The sequence below is a fragment of the Pogona vitticeps genome, chromosome 15 (genome assembly GCF_051106095.1).
Source record: "Pogona vitticeps strain Pit_001003342236 chromosome 15, PviZW2.1, whole genome shotgun sequence".
NCBI lineage: Eukaryota > Metazoa > Chordata > Lepidosauria > Squamata > Agamidae > Pogona > Pogona vitticeps.
The window spans coordinates 13,062,661-13,084,753 of NC_135797.1; the positions used below are offsets into that span (position 1 = coordinate 13,062,661).

Below are 22,093 nucleotides of genomic sequence, written 5' to 3' on the forward strand. Positions count from 1 at the left end.
CATTTCCTCTCCTTCTTTCTGAAGAAAAGCAACATTTTCAAAACTGACCTGGCATAAGTATGACGAAAGGACGAATCTCAAGGGCTAAAAATAAATGCCAGCTCACTTCTCTTTCTCCATCTCTTGGACCATCGGGTTTTTCTTTCCCAAGTTCTCCAGACTTTTGAGGAAGTTTAATTCTTCAAGAGAATTGCACACAGGCAAGGTTTGGGGGTTTCACAGAGTTCCTCGGCAGGGCGAAGGGGCGGTCAGAGTCCGGCTGTTTCACGCAAGGGTGTGGCATTTGAGCCTCTTCCTTCCAGGATCTCTGAGTGTAATTTCGGGGAACCACCACCCGGTCTATTTTTTCCTGCTTTTGCTATAAAGTGCTGTCGGCGAGACGTGATGCACGGAGGTTTCCAGGTTAGCAAGCAGGAAAAAAGAGACAATTTATGCCGGAGGTTGAGCGCTTCCCCGGTTTTACCGTTGTGAGGTGTCTGAGGCTGAGAAGTGCGGGTGGGCCCCGGCCCACGGGCCCAGCTTCGTCGATTCACATGTAAGCCTACCGCCCGCCGGGAAGCCCTCTTGGCACACAATCGGTTGCTCTCAACCTCTCAAGAGAAGAGCCTCCAGGCTCTGTGGCAGTCTACCCCTGTAACCCCCAAAGTTGACCGCAAAGAGGTGTGGAAGCTCTGCCACCCCAGCTGCCCGGTCCAGGAGGGACAGAGGCAGAAAAAAATGACGGAGATGGGCTTTGCTCCGAATTGGACCTGGCCTTTCGGTTGTTCTGGATCATGACCTTTTCTGGAATATCTGATTTTGGAAGCGACAGGAATTGCAAGGAGGGATGGCATGTGTGTGTGTCCCAGCCAACGGCAAAGCAAAGGAGCTAGGCAAGAGTGCCTTTGAGCATGTACCGAGTGCCGCTTAAGCACAGCCTAACCAGTGTCACAGTGAGGCAGGAAGGGAGCAGTTTCCTCAGGCAGCACTTTATCATGGGCGGTTGGTAAGGTACCCCTGGCTTTCTAATTTGCACCCCAAACTTAAATTACTGGGGAAATATGTGGGGGTGCAGCTTCTCTTCACGGTGACCTCCCGGCCTTTACTCAGGCAGCGAAATATTGTGGGCCCAGGGAAATGAAATTATCAAGTGTTTTGGGAGGGTGGGTGGCCTGCAAGCCGACTGGATTTTTCTTTTCTTTTCGCATTGCTGTCTCAAACCTGCTCTGCCCTTTGGAAGCTTCAAAAGAGACCAGTGGGGCTTGAAAGGCAAACTGAATTTTATCCCCGCCCTGGCTGGTCGGTCACAAATGCGCTCGCCCTTCGGGTCCCACAGGACTCTTTGGCTGTTTTTCCCTTGCAACAGCCTGGCTCGGCCATGCCTTAGAAATAAATATATAGATATGTTTCTATATATAGAAACACATAATTTTCTGCTGGATGAGCATCCGTCACGGCCCCCAGAGTCATAAAACGAAGCAGGGAGGGGCTGATGAAAAAAAATAAGAGAGATGCGCATGGCTTTTATTCCGGCTTCCTGACTCAGAGGAGCATGCATGCTGCCGGCGCATGGATGTTCACATGCACAAGGCCCTCCACCAATCGCCAGGCGCCTGCCCTCCTTTTCAGCCAATGGGGGCCACTTCCCCTCGATGTGGGCGGCCCCCCCATGAGATCACCCTTCCTCACAAACCGCATGCACGCCGAACCGGGGAGTGCCAGTTTCATGAAAACTAAAAATTCCGGGTTGCACAGGCTTGGCTTCTCTCCCTCCTCTCCCTTCCTTCCCACCCCACCTCCTCACCCCATCATCCTTCCAGAAACCTGTGCAAGACGGAGTTTATCATCATCTGAGAGAACTCTGGAGCAGGGCGGGGACCCTCGCGGTCATCCAGTCCAGCTCCTGTCAAGGAGGCACTGGGAGGGGGGATTCGAACTCCGAACCTCTCCCTCCACAGCCAAAGACTTTAAAAAACCCTGAGCGATCCAGACTCTGGTGGACTAAAATTCTGGTTTAGGCAGTTCGCCAGACTGTACGCATTTATTGGAAAGGTTTGCAGCCTGGCTTTTTTCCTTGAGACGTGGCTAACATCGTTAAAAGAGGATTTCAGTGCAATAAATCAGGAAATAATTACGATGTCTCTTGATCTCGAAGTGCAACTTAAACCAGACACTTCTTCAAGAGGAGGGCACCTTTAAATATTGGGGGTGGGTGGGTTTCCTCTAATTAGGATAGCTTTTAATCAGTGTTTAGTTGTCCTTTGGACTACAGCACCCATTATCCCCCAGCCAGCATGGCCAGATAATAGTCCGCAGGAAGAGCTCTCCAAGCCTCCGGTAATGACCTTGCATGGCCCGGTGCAGCCCGAGGCATGCTGGGAACTGTAGTGCCAAAAATTGTAACTTTTTCAAACTCTCGAGGACGGAGCTATGCTCACTGCATCTGGGGAGTGTAGTCCGAAACCCTGACTTTTTTGAGAACTTTGAAGATGGAGCGGCCACCCCAGGGCAAACCTCCTGCCCTATAACTTGTTCTGAGAGCATCTTGGAGAGATGGGTGTCTTATGACCAGGAAAAAAGGCTTTGGCCCCATGGAAACTCCCCCCCAAAAAAACAGGAGGCTTCTGGAGAGGAAGGAAACAGGCCATGCAGATGGAAAGTCTTCGGCATGGAGGAGGGTGGGGAGGAAATGCAACCTTTATCCCAATTGGCTTGGAACTCGGGAAAAAGCTGCAAGTAAACAGCTAAGATTAATCGCGGTGCAGAGAGTACTGTACCTGTTGATTACTGTCTGCCTGCCTGTCGTCCTGCCTGCGTTTTTGTCTTTCCCTCCTGCTGGCTGGCTCAGGGCACCTTCCTGAAAGACACAGTTGGAGCCGCATGGCTTGCACTTACAAGGTTCTTACCTTCAGTGCGATCCTCGTTATCTCTCACTTTGGTTCACACTAATTAACGTTTCTTCTCCTCCGCAAAGGGTCCCTCCAATTTCTGTCCCTTTGAATTAATGACGCTCCCCTTCCTGTCCGCTTCTCCACCTTTTCCTGTGGCTGTTATTCAGCAGGCCTTTCCTTTAAAAATATAAATATACTTTGGTTTAATTAATTTGAGTGACATAGCGCTACAGCAATGCATCAACCTAGCACCGCCAAGGTGTCTCACTGTCTCACTTACCTAGAATAGCGCTGCATCAATAGAAAGATATAAACATGTTTTGTAATGGCAGAGTAGATGAAAATAGAGGAGGGAGGGTTTCTCCTTGCTGCTACTAGTTTTTGTTATTATTCATTAAGGAAATAAGCATGAAAAAAAAACCAGGCTGGATAATGCTTTTATTGGCTCACGAAAAAGAGGAAATAACCAGTGCAGGCATTCGTCTTTCCAGTTTGGGCCTCTGTTTTTTATTCGAGATGCGTGTTTGCTCAGAAGTGAAATCTTAGGAATTTTTTTTTTATTGGAGAGTATTCTTCATATTCAGCAGACTTAATGTCCAGGACGGTGTGCATGCAGGAAGGGAACTGTGATAAACTCAGCTCAAACCCCTCAAGCCCAAGGGCCCTGGCAATTTAAGATGCATGCTTATCGGCACAACAGGTCCACGCACAAAAAGTCCTCTTAACTTCCACCTTTACGTGGTCTTTTCCAGGTGGGCCGCTCTCGCCTGCACCGTTGTTAAGTCGGGCGCTATTTAATGTCAATAACCAAGCGCGTGATCTGCCCTACATTCACTGGAAAATAAGCAGGCGGAGAAACACCCTTTTTTAAAAGAAGAAGAAGGGAGGAAAGCAAAATGAAAGAAGTGGAAAAACAGAGTTCGATAAGTAGAGCACAAAGCAATTTCTGTCTCGGTTCCTGAGGGAGAGAAGAGATTAAAATGACATTCTTTCTCTCCTCGCTTTTCAAACACACAGTCTCAGGTGGCTTGGTATATGGGGGTCCGACGGGATGCATTTCACAGGGACCCTCTGCCTGGTGCAGAGACCAGTGACACTCAAAAGCTCGCTTTCGAGGTTTTCTTCCTTCGCTCGGGTTCCGACTGACATTTCGACTTCTGTTCCAGGATGGATCCTCTCATCTCCTCCCGATTCGCCGGAGGTTTAGATAAGAATGGATCAATTTATATTATTTCTTCCACAGGCAAATTCTCAGATGACATGTCTGCCCACAGTGAAAAGGAAAACACAACCACAACAACAACAACAACTACAACAACAAAGTGGGGGGTTGGATGAAGTTTTAACCGGGATAACAGTCTGGAGAATGTTTGCAGTTCTTCTGTCTTGGAAAAATAGATAGAAGGTGCCATGAAAGGACAAGAGAGAGAGATAGATGTATTAAAAGCCCATTTTCAGATGATCGGGATTGTAGTCAGCATCATGGAACTTAATTTTGGAGTTTAATGACATCATCGAACTGAATAGCTGGAAGGGATCCTAGAGGTCATCCAGTCCAGCCCTCATCAAGGAGGCATCGTGGGGATTCGAACTCCCCACCTGGCCTGAAACCCAAATAGAAACAGGGGCTACGGAATAGAGCTTGTGCTAGCAAACTGAATAGACCTTGAAGAGAAGGAGGAAAATCAATGAACAATTGAGTAAGATGGGGCTAGTTGGATACAGGATAAGTTTTCTGTGACTGTGGAGAAATTCAATCCATGCAGCACTTCAATTCATGCGTGCAACGTGTGCAAATTAAGACCTAGCAAAGGGGCAGAGGATGCTATAGAAGTAGCCCGCTTCTGGTCTAAAACAAACTAATTATCTTAACATTTTAATTTGTTTTTAATTTGACCTATATTTCAGAGACATCCCTAATTTTAAATTGTGCAACGCTCCGATACGAATCAAGAGAAGAAGTAAACAAGGTCAGTTAAGGTGATCTGTTATTCTGATTATTAAATCAAGTAAGGTGGGAAGAAATAACACCCAAACATTCCTCCTACATTTGATCTTCCCTGAGCTTCCTGTTTTCATATTTATCTGCCTTGGGCTTCTGTGTTTTTCCCCCTCTGGGGCTAAGCTGTCCTCTTTTAAGAGAACAAGGTGAGGGTGCGCCTTGATGAGCCCCGAGTTCAAATCCATCCCCTCTCTGCCCTTCAGCACTTGATGCTGATGCAGCAGGGCCAGGCTTTTGCTAACGCCTGGTTTTTATTTTTGCTTTCCTGTCTTTGGCATCTCGGATGATGAAGTCCTTTCGCTCCATCTCCTTGTAGGGTGGTGAGAAGGACTGCGATAGGGGCCCCTCGGCCTCGGCCTCGGCCTCTTCTCGATCGCCCTTCTTTCTGCCTCTGGGGTGGTAAACAACTTCGAGGAAAGGATTTGTGGCTATGTTTCTCTCTGTGTGTATAGAATAAAAATTCCTCCAAGGACAGCTGGTATGCGTAAACAGCTGCCCCGGGATTGTGAGAAAAGCTGTGTGTGTAGTGCTGAGTGATCAGGCTTCAAAAATATCCCTCCCGAAACTGGGGAAGGGAGGGGGAGAATGGGTTACTCTTCGGGAAGGACTGGGGGCATCAACACTGCTGCATTATATTTTAATTTTGTTTTGCATGCAAGAATCAGTGAAACTCCCCAAAAGGGGCACATCGTACCTAAAAGCCAGATCTTAGAGGTGAAAGCAGAAACCCAGGGTGATTTTTTTCTCCTATTGGAAAGTCAAGAGTCTAGACCTTAGGGTTGAGAAGATAAGCTTGAAATGATATGGTTGTAGAAGCCCTAAGGGTTCCTGTTAAAGATCTGGAATAGCCTGGAATAAGTCCATAGGTGCTGTGGGTGGAAGGCAGGAGGGAAAGAGGAGCAATCTGGTGGAATTTGGTTTGCAACCTTGCATGTTGGCTGTAGTTTGTAGGGTTCAGAGGAGCTTTTCTGGGCTAAGATGATTGTATATCTACCCAGCCCTAACCCACGGTTGCTTCCAGTCTTTGAATTCAGAGAGAGACCCGCCTTTCTGTTGAGGGCTCTTTCCCTCTCTTTCTGGCAGCGCTGTCTGTTTGCTGTTGATCTGTTTGGTTGGTTGCTAAGTATGTGTGCAATAAAGAAAGCAGCACACACAGGTCTGTAATTTCAAGCAACTGAGAGTAAATATATGTTTTTAATTCTTTCTCCTATAAATGTCTCAGAGTTGCCGAGACAGAACCAAATTATTTGGAATATCATGGGCACAAATTAGGCAAAATAAATACTGTATAGATGCAAATCCATGATTTGAGAAACAACAAACTCGGCCCATCTCTTTCCTTACAAGAACTGTGGATTGTTTGCATGGGAAGTTTTTACTTCTTTTCCCGCTTATGCCACGACTGGAACTCAGTCAAAGGCACTCTGCAATTGCTCATAATAACTCTTTCTTACTGAAGCTTTGCACGGGCATTAAATATAGGCTCAGAAGTGAGCAGAAGCTTCCAGTTCACGGCAAAGCAGCTTGGAAAACATTTGCTCGTGTCTCCTAGCAAAGGAAGGTAGCGGGGGCGGGTTAGGGCAGAAAGTTGTTGCTAACCAAAGTATTTTTTTCACATGGATCTTTGACTGGAACATTTCCCATCAATTTGCTCGCTCTCCTTGTTTACATTGGCGATATTTTTATTTTAGTCATCACGAGTGAGAACATGAGTCACATGAAGGTAATAATAACAAGCTACCTACCTGGCTGTACCTGACCTTGAGTTTTCCTGGGTATTTTTATTGGTGCCAGCTACCGGAGCGGAGAAAAAGGCCCGAAGCATTTGTTCTCCCCAGCACGCACGCGGGACGAGGAAAAAAGGAAGGTCTACCAGGGCTGAATTTTGCTGGAAACACTGGGGCGAGACGCATCAGCCGCTGAAAATGGACCGAAATGCATCATTGTTGACCTCTGATTTTCAGCAGTATTTGTGCACCCCTGGCGTCCAATGAGGCCCACAAAACGTTACCCCTCTCCCAGTCATGAATGGAAGTGGTTTCCAGCCTTAATGAGGGTGTGAGGCCACCAGAGCATCCTGCAATGGGGTCTCATGACTGTTTTTTGGTGGAAATTTTCTTCCATTCAACATAGCCCAGTTTTGAGGGAAAGAGAAAAGTGTCTTAACCCCCAGGAATCTGCTGGGTATGGGATCCAGGTCTATAACACATTTCGGCTGGAGACACCCATTTTAGGCTTTGATATGTTTTATTATTCCCAGAAAAACAAGGAAGAAAAAAAAAGATTTGCTTCTGCTTATTGATACATATCCCCATCTCATCCCTTACTGGAACTTTTACAACCTCGCATGCTGAATCAAGTAGGCATGACTGGGAGATACCTTTATGGGCTGGGGTGACTGTCAATCTATCCAGCACTAACCAATCATTCCCTCCTGTCTCTGAATTCCAAGAGAGCCCCGCCCACTCTGCTCTGTGACTCTTTCCCTCTCTTGAGTCTGTTGAAGTCTTTTGCTGCAAGCAGTCACGTTGGTCGGTTTGCTGTTTGATCTGCTCAAATTGAAAGTGATGAAACTTTTCATCCTTTCTCTGACTAATGTCTCAGGGTGAGTTACTGAGACGGTAAGGGCCAGCTGGATGAGAACAGGGGTGGACTCCTCTGTGGGACTTGAAGCTATTCTATGTGTCGAATCCCCGCAGCTAGATAAATTTAGCCAGAAATTCAAAACTCTGCAACAGAATTCCTGCCTAGGCTCAAAGTGTTTTACCCTAATGGCTCATAGAAAGCAAAGCAATCAGATGTCCGTCTTGCTGAGGGTAGATATGTATAATTTTATTCCTATAAAATGAAGCGATATTGTGCTGGGGAAAATCACTGAAAGTAAATACAGGAGCAGAGGCTAATTGCAGGGGGAGACTCGGGGAGAGAGTACAGCCTAGTGGTGCTGCCCTTGCTTCGCCTTCCGTGTATATATATCTCCTCTAGAGTTACGGGGCAGGAATAAGAATCTTATGTAATTTCATAGCAGCTGCTTACTTAAGACTCCTCCCTCCCAGGCTGGCTGGCTCAGGACGACGATGGTTCTTTTGGGGTGAAATGCAATACAGCCAGATTGTATGACGGGTGACCGAGTTCAGCCCCACCGAGCTCCCGGGTCTGAGAGGCCAAAGAGACCCAGGGACCCTCCCCGGGAAGGGGTGTCTTGCTCTCATCCCTACCTGTCAAGGCCTTCACTTCCTCCACCTTGGCCGTATCCGGTTGATCATCTCTGCCAACGATCCGGCAGGGTCTGATGGTTGATAAGAGTAATCATTGGCTGTCCTCCTGTTGATTCTAGGGTTTTCTAAGTAGGGAGTCTGTAGGAGTGGTTTCTCATTCCATTTCTTCCGTGGGCGCCCCGAGACGGTGTCCCGCTTGCCCAAGAGACCAGAAAGGCCGGCTTCCCTCCAGGGAGGCACGGTGACGGATGAAGCTCTGTGGCTGGAAGCCGTCTGTTGCTGAAAGCAGTCGTGTCTTTCCGTTTTGCTGTTGATCTATAAGTAATGACGCGTGTCCATTCTTTCCCCCGAAAAATATCTCAGAGGGTGTTCTTGAGACCGTCAGTGCCAGTGAGTGAGAGGAAAAGGGTGGTGGGCTTCTCTGGAGAACTTGAAGCGCTCCTCCTCTATGAATCCTCTGCATTTCCGTGGCGCAACTCTAGGAATCGAAACCGAAAATCCAAAATTCTGCCACCTAATCCACGTACAGTATAACGAAAGCAAGGCCGTGTATAACCGAAACCATAAGAAAAACAAAGGTTGGTAAGGGCTTTAAGCCTGATTTATTTCAAAATCTTAGGATCCTTCATGCTTTTATTGAGCCACGAAGGAATAAATGAGGCGAGGGTTCTCATTGCCCCATGAAGCAAAAATGATATAACCTTTTTTTGGGTGGTGGTGGTGAGGTTTTGAAGCAGAAAAATTTCCACCTGCCGGAGATCAGATTGAGAGAGCGCACTAAAAAAAGATCAATGATCGCCAAACTGGGAGTCACACCGAGCCGTTGGAGACAATGGCTTTCCTCCTTAAAAGGGGAGAGCAGCCCAACAACCCTCCTGAGGTAGGCCAGGCTGTGTGAAATGATGGCCCCCCCAGGTCACCGGGTGCACTGGTAGGCTCAAGGGGAACTCGAACCCAGATCTTCCCAGCTCCAGTTGTAAGGTGAGACTCACTAGTCCTGGAGCGGGTGAATTAATCAGGGAGAGAGCACCTCTAAGCACCAACAGATTACTTCCCTACTTTCTCGGAGGTCCACCAAGCAGGCGTAAAATCAAGAGTCCTGCCCTACCATTTAGAAGGAAGAGGTAGACTGCCCCTGACTACAGGAGCTCTATTTATGTGTTACAGGTTAACAGCACAGAAGCATTGGCGCAGTACGGACACGGTGGCCAAGCAGGTGATTCTGGGCTGTCCTTTGGCCTCGCCCGACCTGGCCGGGGGGGTGATGGGGTGTGTAGTCCTTTTAGACTCACGCTGGGGCCGAAACGGTGACTGAACAGCTGTGATTCCTGTTCTAGACAAGGGGCTTTCATGGCGGTCTCTGCCTTTATTCCCCGCTCAACAGGCATGGAAGAGAGAGCTGCTGCCGGTCAAAGCCGAATGTCTGGATTGGTCCCTCCGGATGGGTGCTGAGCTCTACAGTTTGGAGGTCGCAACCTGCCAAGACCCAAAACACTGTCACACACACACCCCCGGGATGCCATTTTGATTTGCCCACTATGCCACCCACCCCCATCCAGAGGGCCTGTTTGGCATCGTTAGGATGGCCCCCAAATTAATGTTCTCTTCCCGGTTCCTTCCACCCACCACCGCCATCATCCAGGGCTCCCGTTCTCCTTTTCACCTCCCCCCCCCCCGTTGGCCCCGGCATCCCTTCCCACCTGTCCCGCAGATTAAAAAGGGGATCGGCGTTTTTGGCCGGGCAGCTTGGGTGGCTTATTTCAGCCCTGGCATCGAGCATCCGAGGCATGTTGTACAAAGGTCAGCGTCTCGAGAAGGCCTGTCTGGTTTCTTCTCAGTTCCCCACGTGCCGGCAGGATGCGGTCCTTAAAAACCATCAGGTCGCTGAACCCCCACCCTCACCCCCCCCCCCAGTTTGGGTTTCCAAAATAAGAAAAATGGGCTTCACTCGGCCCTTCGCCCTGATGGCCTCGCTCCGCCTGGGCGCCCGGCATTTGGACCTAGAAGGGCTTTGTTAGGATACGGCCGTGATTCCCCCGTGTTTGGGATGGGGCACCGATCCCTCCCTCCAACCCACAAACCCCGATCTCCTGGCTAAAGACCCCGTGGATAGGACGCGGCTGGGGCTGAAGTCACCCTTATTATTCTTCGTTTATTTCTTTAGCTTATATACTGCCCCATTTGTGCAATGCCCTATTCTGGGGGGTTTACGACAAGCTAAGGATGTCATCATCGTGTAAAAATAAAATAAACCACAAGAGCTTGAAGAGGTGAGTATTGGAAGGATCATCCTCTTTGAACTGCAGAGCCGGAAGGGACCCTCTGGATCATTCCGTCGAACCCCTTGTTCCAGGAGGCACAGCGAGGGATTCAAACTCCCAACCAGCCAGAGGTCTAAATCGCTAAGCTAATCTGGCAATCGGAATTAATTTTTTTTGTTCAGACTTTTTTTAAAAAAAATCAGGTTCAAGTTGCATGGTATGTAAAACAGTGGCCACATTCCCATGCGCGGAATGGAAATAGATTTCTTTCTGGTGATTGAAACCGGTTTTGATGTCTACCCTGTTGAAGTCAGCTCATTCCCACGAAACCGCTTTGGATTTGAGAAGAGAAGGACTTCAAAAAGCCCCTGCAAACTGGTTGGGGGGAGTGAAAGAAAAAGTCATATACAAATCGGTTTCACGATGAAACCTACATCGATTTAAATGCTGTTCTTCCTGCCAGTGTGGCCGCATCCTGCGTCTGGGGAGTGTGTGTGTGTGTGTGTTTGGTTCCTTGAGATGTGTGTTGTGATGCGGCTTATTTTCTCACACTCAGCAAGGTTCCCCGTTAGCCCTCTGAGAGGTGCCTGCATTTGGCGTGTGAGATAAAGAAGCATCTCTGCATCTCTCCGCTCCTCTCCGAGAGTCTGCTGCCTTGCAAGATGCTGGCTGAACCTTAAGGTAGCTCAAGGGAATCCAAGGATCCTGCTCGGCTCGTATCAGGGCCTGCCAAATGGGCAGATATGGTGCTCTTAACGAATCGTGCGGGATTATTACGGGTGGCCTGAATCCCCACCCCACCCCACCCAATGGAAAAAAAGTCTGTTATGTGGCTGGCGTTGTGTCTCCAGAGGTACGCCGGGAGGTGCCGGCAAATAATGAATGAAAGAAGGCAGCACAGCACCAGACCCATCATCCACGCGATGGGCTCCGACTTCAAACCGAGGGAATGTTTTCTCCATGCCTCTCAGGGTCTAAATACGGTACCAGAAGAGGCCAAGCCGAACCTGTGGAGAGGAAAGACAGAAACTGCTTTGCTAAATGGAGGAACGCCAAAGCGTGTCTCCCGTCAGGACCAGACTGGACCGTCCGGAAGTCACTTCATAGATTTAGGAGCTTAATCGACTTCATAGACTAGTCAAGTGAAATGAGGCCACTTGGAGACTGGACACGTTTTCTGTGACTGTGGAGAAGTTCAATCCATGCAGCCCGGACGTGCCAACGGAGGTCTAGCCGATGGCCGAGAGGATGCTTCTGGTCCAAAACAGCCTAATGACTGGAACGTTTTAATTTCTTTTTGGTTTTCGCCCATATACCGTATCAGAGTTGTCCCTCGGCTACGAATGAAGGGAGATTCGGCTCGGAGGAAGATCTGTCACGAAACCTGGCCTGTTTTTGCTGCTCTGTGTACGGACGTGTCTGTTTTTGCCACGTTCCCCTTATCTGGACATCCCATGCGGGTGGACGATCCATCTGGCACGTTCTCAGGTCCTTCCGTCTCCCGTTTGATCGCCCGCCACAACCCTCGGCTCCGGCGGTGAGATTGCGCCGGCCTTATCAGGGCGAGTTCTGCGATTAGCTTGTTTGCCTTCTCTTCGCTACCACCCCGGCTGGCAGCGCGCCCGTAACTCGGTTGCCAGGCTGAGACTGCCAGAGATCATACCCTCTGATTTTTTTTATTGACTTTTGTGCTTCTATGGACTCCACCGGGTGAATCATTTAATTGCTGTTGCCAACATTCTGTTGTTACGTCCTCAGCAGCCCTGCTCAGCTCTTGCAAACCCAGGCCTGTTGAGTGAGTCCGTCCATCTCGTATTGGGGGTCTTCCTCTTTTCCTACTGCCTTCCCCCTTTCTCGTCACGATGGTCTTTTCCGGAGAATCCGGCCTTCTCATGAAGTGCCCAAAAGTCGGACAGCCTCAATGTTAATGTTTTTGCCTCCAGAGAGAGAGTTCAGGCTGGATTTGGTCCAGGACATGCTCGTTTGTCTTTCTGGCAGTCCAGGGGTATCCAGAAAGCTCTACGAGGTCGTATCTCCCTGGGCGAATTTCGGTCTCAGCGATGTCAGCATCCGCCTTGCTTTCACACAACTCTTGTTTATTTAGAATTGATGGAAAATAATTTTTTATCTTTTGGAAAAAAAAAATAATCCCAAGCTGGTTTACAAACAATTCTTTGTGAACCCCTTGCTGGATGAAGTATTCTGTCTAACCCAGAACCTCACGTACTCTGGCTAAGGGCACAAAGGGGTTAGGTAGAGTGTCGCTCAGTGGTTTAGGCATCTGATGGGGGAGCCAGAGGTTGGGAGTTTGAATCCCCCCCCCGGTGCCTCCAGGATAGGGGCTCGGCTTGATGACCTCTAGGGCCCCCTTCCAGTTCTGCCGTTCTAAGATTATAATGACATCCACGCAGGCTGGTTCTAAGGACTGTAAATCTGTGTAGGTGGATGAATAGGCAAGAGGGGTGTGTGTGTGTGTAAGGAAAAGGGTGGATGGGGTGCAGATCAATTAATTACATCCCCCCCAAAAGCGTTAAGTCATTTGTGAGTACCCAGGTGGGAAGCTGTGTTTTTTTTTATTCATTTATTTAATTTTTTTCCTTAATCCCAACTTTCTCCTTAAAAAAGAGGAACACAGCAGGGCTTTGCATGTCAAGAGCCCTGAAATAGGTGGCTGGGTTGCTAATAAGCTGCACCGCAGGTCTTTGGAACGGTTGATGGTTCCACCCTTCCGAAAGAAATCGCAAAACTCCCTTCATAATAATTGTGCGCCGTCGAGTCAGGTGTGACTTATTGGCGACCCTTTCCAGGGTTTTCAGAAGTGTTTTCGCCTCCCCTTCTTCTGGGACGAGAGCCCTGGGTGGCTGAGCAGCTTTGCCTAAGACCACCTAAGGGAGGCACAGTGGGGGGAATTCGAACTCCCAACCTCTCCCTCTGCAGCCAGATGCCTTAGCCCCATGAGCTATCCAGCCAGCATCAAGCTGTCTTACCCTCCCCACCCACCCACCCCGATTAATTTCAAGACCTTTTAATGATTTTGCTGGTTTCCCCTATTGCGTGGCATTACATTTTTAGCCTTTTTTTCCCCATGCTATTTTCATACCACCTGATTGTTCCTTAGAATGAACAATGGTTGTCTATTTTTAGTAATGGCCTTAATAATTGACGTCTGCAGGAATTTCTCTTTTTTAAAAAAGAAAAAGACACAGCCACCCAGGCCTCTGGTTAGCTTAGCAAAGGACATCTGAGAAGAGATATAATAGCCTCAATATCCTAGTGTGTAAACTTTATTTTTTTGGGGGGGAGGGGGGAACCAAATCCTGCACTTAAGGTGGGAATAGCAAATGGCTCAAATTTTCGTTCCGAGGGTCAGTCCGACCTGCAGCCAGAGGCCGAGGACAGGGATTAATCCATGCTATCACCGCCGAGATAGGAGCGCAGAGCCTGGTTTCGAGGTGGATAAAAATCACCACGGTGCAAAAAAGTAACTATGGATATCCAGACGAACTTTTGATACGACTGGAAGCAATTGTCTGGTTTCATTCTGGAACTACCCTTTAATGGGATAAATGCCAGCTGTGGAAAACAAAGGCTTCTGGTCCCCCACCACGACCAAGGAGGCTCTATAAAGTTGGGTCGGGCTTTTAGGGAGACCGTATGGGCGTCAAGACGCTCGAAGGAGTATGTTTTCATTTACCCTTCTCTAGTAGGAAGCTAATCAGCAGACCCAGTTATGCTCACACTCTCTTATCCTTAGAAACCTGCTTGTCAGGGTCAGAGAGGCAGCAAAACCAGATCAAGGTTGTCTGCGCAGCTGAAATAGCGAACACCTGGATCGCTCTTTGGTTGAGAGTTCGAATCTCCCCCCCCTCCTTGATAGGGGCTGGACTCCATGATCCAGAGGGGTCCCTTCCTGCTCTGTCGTTGTAAGAGGATGATCTATTTATTATTTTTATTACTACCCCGCTTCCACCCTCTCAACTCCTCATCGAACATCCAAATGTGACACTGGCTCCTTATAATCTGTAGAAATCCTCATCATGAAAACCTCTTCCTATGGAAGGAGATAGGAATACTTGGCTTATTAAGTCTCTCCTGTATGGATGTATAGAGAGGCTGCTTCAAAATAATGACAATTGGACAGCTTAGTCTTTTTCAGGGTCTCTTCCTTCCACCCCCCTCTAGCCCCCATTTTCCACCCTACTCACGCCTCTGTTCTGCCAACCGTATGTAGTTCTGCCGACCTATTTTAAGTGGTGGCACTTTTAGAGGGGCGATAACGGCAGCTCTCAGCCATGTCACTACCCCCAACCCTGTAGCCACTGCCCAGTATAAACAGACAAAAGAATTCCAAGAAATTTACATTTTTGAACATTTATTAGAAACGTTGTCCCAAAAAGGGGCTTCTGTAGAGTCAGAACAGTACAAAATATAATAAAGTTACAAACCAATACAAAAAAGCGAACAGTAAAATAAAAACCACAGAAGAACAAAAAAAAAAGAGGAGAGAGTCAGTGCACCCAAATTTCTGTCCAGCAGTCACTTAGGATCTTGTGATCCACAAGGTATTCGTGGCAACGAAATCTGGAATCAATGAACACTTTGAATATGTAGTGACATTACAATTTATCTCTCTCTCTTTTTTTGGGGGGGGGGGGAGAAGTGCATTTTTCTAAGTCAGCTACCAGGGATTATTCAAATTGGTTGTTTTTGAAAAGACTGGATGTGTGTTGCGGGAAAATTGGCAGCTTTGAAACAGGATGCTTCCCATGTTGGTTCGACATGCCGGTGGGAAGTCTTGGGTCTTTGTTTTATATTTTTAGCATGCGTCCGCTTTGTTGGGGAAGCACAAAGCGGGTTTTTTTGGCACCATCGGATTAGAAATATTTGGTCTTCTCTGAGCTCCCGACACCAAGGAAGCAAAGGGAAGGCAGACTGCCCCCCACCCCGCCACACACAATTAAGGCACCAGATCCTGCCCCATGGAAGGCAGCCAATGACCGCCGCCGACCCAATCCTTCAAGATAATCAACACTGGTTTTGCCATATAACACTAAAGATCCAAGATAAATAAACATTGATTTTTTTTCTCCCTTATATAAAAAAAACTTTGCTTGTTTAAAGATTTAGGAGAATATAAGTAGACAAATAAACAATACAGGAATCAAACATCAGCTATAACACTTTGTAGAAATTTTTAAAAGCTATGCTTCTGAGCAGTGTCAAAACAGAGGAACAAGCCCATTGCTTACTGAAAAACTGGGGTAAAAGTTCCCCCTTTGGACGGAGTGTTTATTGACACCTATTCCTTTACCATCTGGTCATCCTCTTCTATTTCCACCTGACCTCTTTCTCTTCCAAGGGCGGGTGAGAAAAACCCACCCACCGCCTACAAGCTAACCTCTACGAGTATCTTTATATCGACTTTCCTCATGCTTTCTTTTTATGTCCCCGAAGTAAAGGTGTCAGCCTTTTAAGAATGAAACCCCCCAAAAAACACACACAACACCTTTACTCGGAAGACGACAAATACAACATACTGAGACACTTGTGTTTTCCTACTCAAAACTTCACACAACTTCTGCTTGTTATCTAAGTCACAACTCTGGAGACACTGTTTGATCAGACACCCAGGATGCCCGCAACCCATCACACTGTGATGATCACATTTTGTTACTCAGTAGTATTTTCTTCCAAGCCATTGATCGACTGGCTTTTCACCAACCCTTATCCACTTTTAAAAAAGGGGGGGACACACCCCCAGAATGCTTCTTGCAAGAGCGCTAACACCTCTCTCTAGCCACAGTCCCTTGTTCAAAACGCCACCTCCGCGCTTCTCTTATTTGTGGCTGCAAAGTCCTGAAAGGCTCAAGGGAGCAAAGCCCAGGCCCCATCGGGGGGGGGGGGGCTTCTGCCTCTCCACCTGTGTCGAGCAGGTAGACAGAGGGCCCAAAACAGCCATTCCCACTAGCTCCTTGCTAGCGGGTTTTCCATGAGACGCCCTGACACTGCGAGACCGTCTCCTTTCTATCAGAGATTTTCCGCCAGGTGCGCAATCTCAACCGAGTGCAATTGTTAAGAAAGTCCAGGGGGAAAAAAAAAGCTAGAGATAAGGCAACGTGTGTGATGTTGCTCCTTTGGCTTCGTGCTCACTGGACGTTGTTGTTCAAGGCACTGCAAGGATCCACCTGGAGAAGGAAGGAAAACAGAGGGGCATGCGTGAATAAAGGTCTTAAATCAGATCCGTTCTCGTCCCTGGTAAACAGCGAGCAAGCGTCAATAAGATCTTAAGAAGACACCGCAACCCCTTCCCCCAAAGGTCAAGAAGGAGGCAAGAGGAGGCTGACACTCAGGACCCCGTTTTAGCCAACAACAAGGTCTGGGCTCAGGAAGTCTCACCTCTGTGTAGGTCGGTGGTGGCATGAATTTGAACTCTGGAGCGTACATGAAAATCGGGCTGTCAAAGGAATTGTCCAGCTCATCCAGCAGCGGAGTGGTGGGGCTCTCCAGCCGGTGGTCCTCGGGGACAACGTCCAGGTAGCAGGGAGGTGCTGTGGGCAAAACACAAATCCAGGTCAGTTAAAGTGAGTACAAACAGGAGCCTTCCCAGAGTTTCCGGGAGACACACGATATGTTTTGGCGCACAACGAGAAGGCTCTGCTCACCTTCTGGAGCGTCGGGGATGTTGAGGTCCACCCAGCTCATCTCGGAACTCGTCTGGCTGGCCATGCTAGAGCTGCGGCTGCCGATGCCGGAGGACTTGCTGCCGATCACCAAGGGCAGCTCCAGGATGATCTTCTTGGAACCGGGGACGCTGACGTAGATCTGCAAGGCGAAACCAGGGAGGCGCGTTAAAAAGGAGGGCGAAAGGAAGGAGCGCCCCACATGCCTGTTTCCGCTACGATCTCCCCTGGATAAATCTGAATCTCAAATGTGTTTCCAGGAACTCTGTTCCTTTAGCTACGAAGGAAAGGTCCTTTTCTATGTTTCAGGGTAACCTACAAGATTGAAATCTGGTTCTGGAAACACCTAGTTAAAATTGTCCTTAAAGGAGAGCACCACTGCCTGTATCTAACAAGGTGCATCCACCTCAACGAGCTTAGAATTTTGGGTTTTGCATGCATAATTTCTCCTCCACCCCCCAAATTATCCACAGAAGCATAACCAAGACGGAGGGCTGCCTTTTCTATCAAGAATCCTCACCTGCAGGAAGTACTCTACACGGAGGATGTTGCAGCCCAGAATGGAGGGTTTGATCTTCTTGACCCGGAGGGTTTTGCCTCGCCATGACTCGGACATGCCGGAGATGATGTGGTTGCCTCTGACGCAGGAGAGCTTCTGTGTGAAGACTTTGGTCTCTCCGTTGGCCAGGTACGTGTGCTTAGCCACAATGGCCGCCTTGGGCACGACGATCCGGGAGCAGGTGTTCTCAAAGTCGGCATTGATACAGATGTCATCACCTGGAAGAGAGGTGGGGCCCCACGCTCAGTTAAAGAATGTCGAAACTTACTGAATAAGCACAAATGCATTCACTTGTTTACAAGCGCTGGATTAATTCCTTGAAAACACACACAGTTTATTTTATCTTCTCCATCTACAGCCCTTGAGCTGCACTTGGTATTTCAGGGTTAATTAAGAAGGAACTAGTCATTTCTGAAGCAGATAAAGATACTAGTAGTAGTTTTTTTAAAATAGCATGTACACATATGTTTCGCTGCTCCCAACCAACTCCCTCACTTCTGAAAGGGAAAGAAGTCAAGGCTTACCGTCACAGAATCCTTTCCGGTCAATTCTGGCACTGACAGAAACGTGGCCATCAGGAATGAACATACATGACACTTTCTTCTCCTTCTTGGCAGAGATGGGAGACTGTAAAGAATCACAGAAACAGATATGGTTACATAACAGAAACGAAAAACTCAAGAAGGCACACATCAACTTGGCTCTAGAGAACATGACACACATCATCCTCTTTTCTCAGGACTCTGCCTCTGTCCCTGGCCCGACTTTCATTCTGCTACCCCTCATTTAGAGCTTAATCCACAGTTCCATTTAGCTACACGCGTTCTGGTTCAAGGAATGACGGGAAACCCTTAGACACAATTTCACATGAAAGGTGAAGAGAAACAGAAGTCTCTGTCAGAACACTGAATAAGTGTTAACAGCTACCAATTAAAAAGAAAGAGGAACATGTCAAGGACTTAAAAGTCTTGTAATTCAGGCACAAAACCCATGAAGACAATGCTGAAACAGGGCCAATTAGCAACAGTAAACCTGTCTAAGGTGCTGACTGCCCACTGACCCGGAGAGATCAAAGCGGTAATTACCATCAAGTCTGGTGTGTTGACGTCAATTTGATCCATGACCTCAAAGCGCTTCTTGATCGCTTGGGTTGGGAAAGATGGGCGATCCAAGAACGCCTTCACCCAGTAATCCACGCAGCCATATTTGCCCTTGAAGGTGGTACCAAGGGGGCTGGAAGAAGACAACGTTTATTAGATGCAAGAAGCCAGAAACGCAACCCTCAAACATCTGTTGACATGCTGGGTTTTGATACCCATGTTTGACTGACACCTACCCTTGAGGCAGCTCAAATCCAAATTTGAATTCATAGGTGTTCCCTGGTCTCAGGATCATAGAACCATCTCCATCTAGAAAGAGAGCAGGAAAAAAAAAAAGAGAGAGAGAGAGAGAGAGAGAGATCTAGGTCAGACTTAAACCTTAAGAACATTGAGGTCCAGCAACAAGCAAAAGGCAAAACCATTTCAGCCTCTGAATTTCTTATCCACCCTGGACACGGACCATTTCGGTGGGACATGAAGGTCCCTGCCTCCTCCTCCTTTCTCCACACCTGCCTCATTAAAACTCAAAAGGGCAAGCGGCGGAAGTCTGCAATCTTAAGAAATTTCAGGCATTTCACATCTCCTGAAATCCCATCACTTGTCACTTGCTCCGATCTCAGCCTAGCACTCACCACACTGGGGTGGGGAGCCTCCTGTGAGGAAACCACTATCGGTTACTACATCGGTTGCCAGAGACTTCCCAGCTGGCCAGGTTCCACACACACACACACACACACCGTCCATGCAAAGGATCTGCTGGGACACCGTGTACTTGCAGCCTTCCTTTGAAATTTGCTTAGCAAGATTACTACTCCTCGCGACGGATATTCATTCAAAGCGGGCATACCACCCTCCTGGATCATTAGTGGTTCTCCACCTTAGGTTCCCAGACACTGAAATTACCCATTGCTTTCTAGCTGGCGCCTCCGTGATGCCAATCTTCGCACCACAGAGGCAGCATGCCGTTCCTGGAAGCCCTGACTTGGGAATTAAGACCCTTTTCAGTGCATCGGCAGGTCTCAAGTTCAAGTAAGCATGCATAGGATCCGGGAACCATAACTTTAGAATGGGGACATTCCAGCTTACTTCTGTCTGCATGCAACTTTCCAAGACCACAGAGGATCTTGGAAAAGTAAGACCTTTAGACCAGCTTTTGCTAAATACTATTCCATCAGATGTTAATATCCAGAAAACCCCACTGAATGACCCCTTTTCTCTTTGTTCTTTTTGCTGGAACAAACTTAGCTCCTGCACCGTTCCCAAGCGTCTTCTGTCGCTTCCTTTCCCGATGCCCAGCGACACCAAGAAAGACAATGCCGAAATGCCACTCAGAATAGGACCCTGCTTTCCTATTGTCTTCAAACTTGCTTCACTGGAGGTCAGACCCATGTGGTAGAGATGACCACAACTGGTCTTGGCCCCACAAATAAACCCAAACTGAATAAGCTCCTGCCACTGAACGAGATCCAACCTGGATCCTAAGCGTTCTTTGGGGGCTTAGCCTAGGAAGGGACTTTTTCCAAATACCCTAAATCCACACAAAGCAGCCAAAAATTCAAGCCAAAGTGCCGCTGAAAGACGCTCACCGACGGGGTGGTCATCCAAGGTGAGGACGTCATTGTATCGCAGGTACTCCATCTCTTGCTTGCATTGCTGAGGGCCTTTGCTCCACCACACTTTGGCCACCCCGCGGGCCAAGATGCTGACCTGGGTGATGCGAGTGACCTCGGCCACCTCCACCACCACCCGGCCGGCCACTTTCTCGCCGCTGCCGTAGATTTTGCCCTCCTCGCTGAAGACCAACTCCAAGGTCTTGATCTTCTTGAACACCACCATGGTGGCCTCGTGGGAAAGGTGTGCTGAGGTGGGTGTGCTGGGTAAATTTTGAACCAAAAAAACAAAACCCAAGCGGGTCAAGGAAGTCGCCCCAAAATGGAAGGTCCGAGGAGGTCCCTCAAAGGATGACAATCCTTCCTGCCAACCTCAATTGAGCGAATTATGATTTTTAAGCTCTATTTAGGATTTTTTAAAAAAATACAAAAATCCCTAAATTTCCCTTTTTTTTTTTTTTTTTTTGGAGACAGCTCTCCTGACAAGCCCTGTCCAAAACCAGTCAAGCGTTAACGGTAATAAGCAATGCCAGAGCGTCAGAATCCACCTCCTTCTCTCTCGGTGGCCGCTTGGCGAATGCGGTCTCCACCCGGATGCGCCCTTTTTATACCGGCCCGCGCCCGCTTCCCCCCCTCCCCTCCGCTGTTGATCTCAGCCTGCTCCAGGCGGCCGGCTCGTGTCCCCTCGTGCTGCCCTCGTGAACAGCGCTCCCATTGGCCCGCTCGCCGTGTTTACAATCCCGGCGGCCAATCCGGAGCCAGCCGGCGGCGCGTGGACAGGGGATGTCGCGGGTATGCCGGCTCTGAGAGAGCTTGAAAGAGTGTGTGTGGGGGGAGGGGGGGGAAAGCGGCTGTGGTGGCAGCCGCGAGGAGTGACGGGAAAATCCACCAATAGGAAGGCGGAGACGGGAGAGCTGTGAGACACGCAAACCAATGGGGCGCGGAGGGCGGGATTTCAAAGATGAGAGCGCGCTGAGGGGAATCCAGCCAGGTAAACAGTTGGGGAATATTTTTTGGCTGACGCTGGCTTACTGCTCATATATCCATAAATATATATATATATATTGCCTTTCTGGCCTGTCAGATTACATGAGGGGAACTCCTTGCTGATGAGACACGCATCTCTATTTGTCCCTATTTAGTTTGGTGAAGTTTGAGGACCGTGTGTTAAAGTTCCCCTGAAGCCCTGAGGAGAGAGAAAAAAAAGAAAATTTACCTCAGAGTTCTTCTTCCCTACGTTCTAAAAGAAAAAAAAAGAGTCACTGCTGCTTTAAAAAGAATGTTAAAATGGCGTGTGAACTAAACCTCAAAATGTTCAAAACCGGGGCTGAGGCGAGAAGTGTACAAAACGCCTCAAAAAAACAGGAAAGGGAGTCGTTGGTATAACTTTTTGCCCTCCCTAAATATCTGCATTAAAGGCAATACAGTAATTGGAAATTCTCGGGGGATGCGTCGGGGCTTTATTTATTTTATTTATTTATTGGATTTATATACCGCCCCATAGCGCTACAAGCACTCTCCGGGCGGTTTACAATTTTAATTATAAAGGGTACACATTGCCCCCCCCAGCAAGCTGGGTACTCATTTTACCGACCTCGGAAGGATGGAAGGCTGAGTCAACCTTGAGCCGGCTACCTGGGATTTGAACCCCAGGTCGTGAGCACAGTTTTAGCTGCAGTACAGCGTTTTAGCCACTGCGCCACGAGGCTCTTAATGGCCGGCAGATGGTCTTTGGCTCCTTCTGGGTGTAGGCACGATGGTCTGGTGCGGTCCCAGGGGCAGTTCCTCTTTCC

The 22,093-nt window shown here is 48.4% G+C and overlaps 1 protein-coding gene across 1 annotated transcript; it reads right to left on the reverse strand.

Annotated features, from left to right (window-relative positions):
- Nucleotides 1-14,706: 14,706 nt before the first annotated feature.
- On the reverse strand, nucleotides 14,707-20,879 carry TXNIP (thioredoxin interacting protein). Its single transcript, XM_020810237.3, has 8 exons — nucleotides 20,277-20,879; nucleotides 18,927-18,999; nucleotides 18,676-18,823; nucleotides 18,115-18,217; nucleotides 17,552-17,808; nucleotides 17,014-17,173; nucleotides 16,748-16,899; nucleotides 14,707-16,536 (listed from the first exon to the last, which is right to left on the reverse strand). Exons 1-8 carry the CDS (start codon nucleotides 20,524-20,526, stop codon nucleotides 16,498-16,500), a joined length of 1,182 nt encoding a protein of 393 aa, XP_020665896.2. The 5' UTR covers nucleotides 20,527-20,879; the 3' UTR covers nucleotides 14,707-16,497.
- Between the last annotated feature and the right edge of the window lie 1,214 nt (nucleotides 20,880-22,093).

What these genes read in the sequence shown, in the direction of transcription:
- TXNIP (XM_020810237.3), bottom strand. Translation starts at nt 20,526, where the DNA reads ATGGTGGTGTTCAAGAAGATCAAGACCTTGGAGTTGGTCTTCAGCGAG. An exon ending in CTTGGATGACCACCCCGTCG is followed by an intron (nt 19,000 to 20,276) that starts GTGAGCGTCTTT and finishes CTCTCTTTCTAG; the next exon opens with ATGGAGATGGTTCTATGATC. An exon ending in TCAACACACCAGACTTGATG is followed by an intron (nt 18,218 to 18,675) that starts GTAATTACCGCT and finishes GATTCTTTACAG; the next exon opens with TCTCCCATCTCTGCCAAGAA.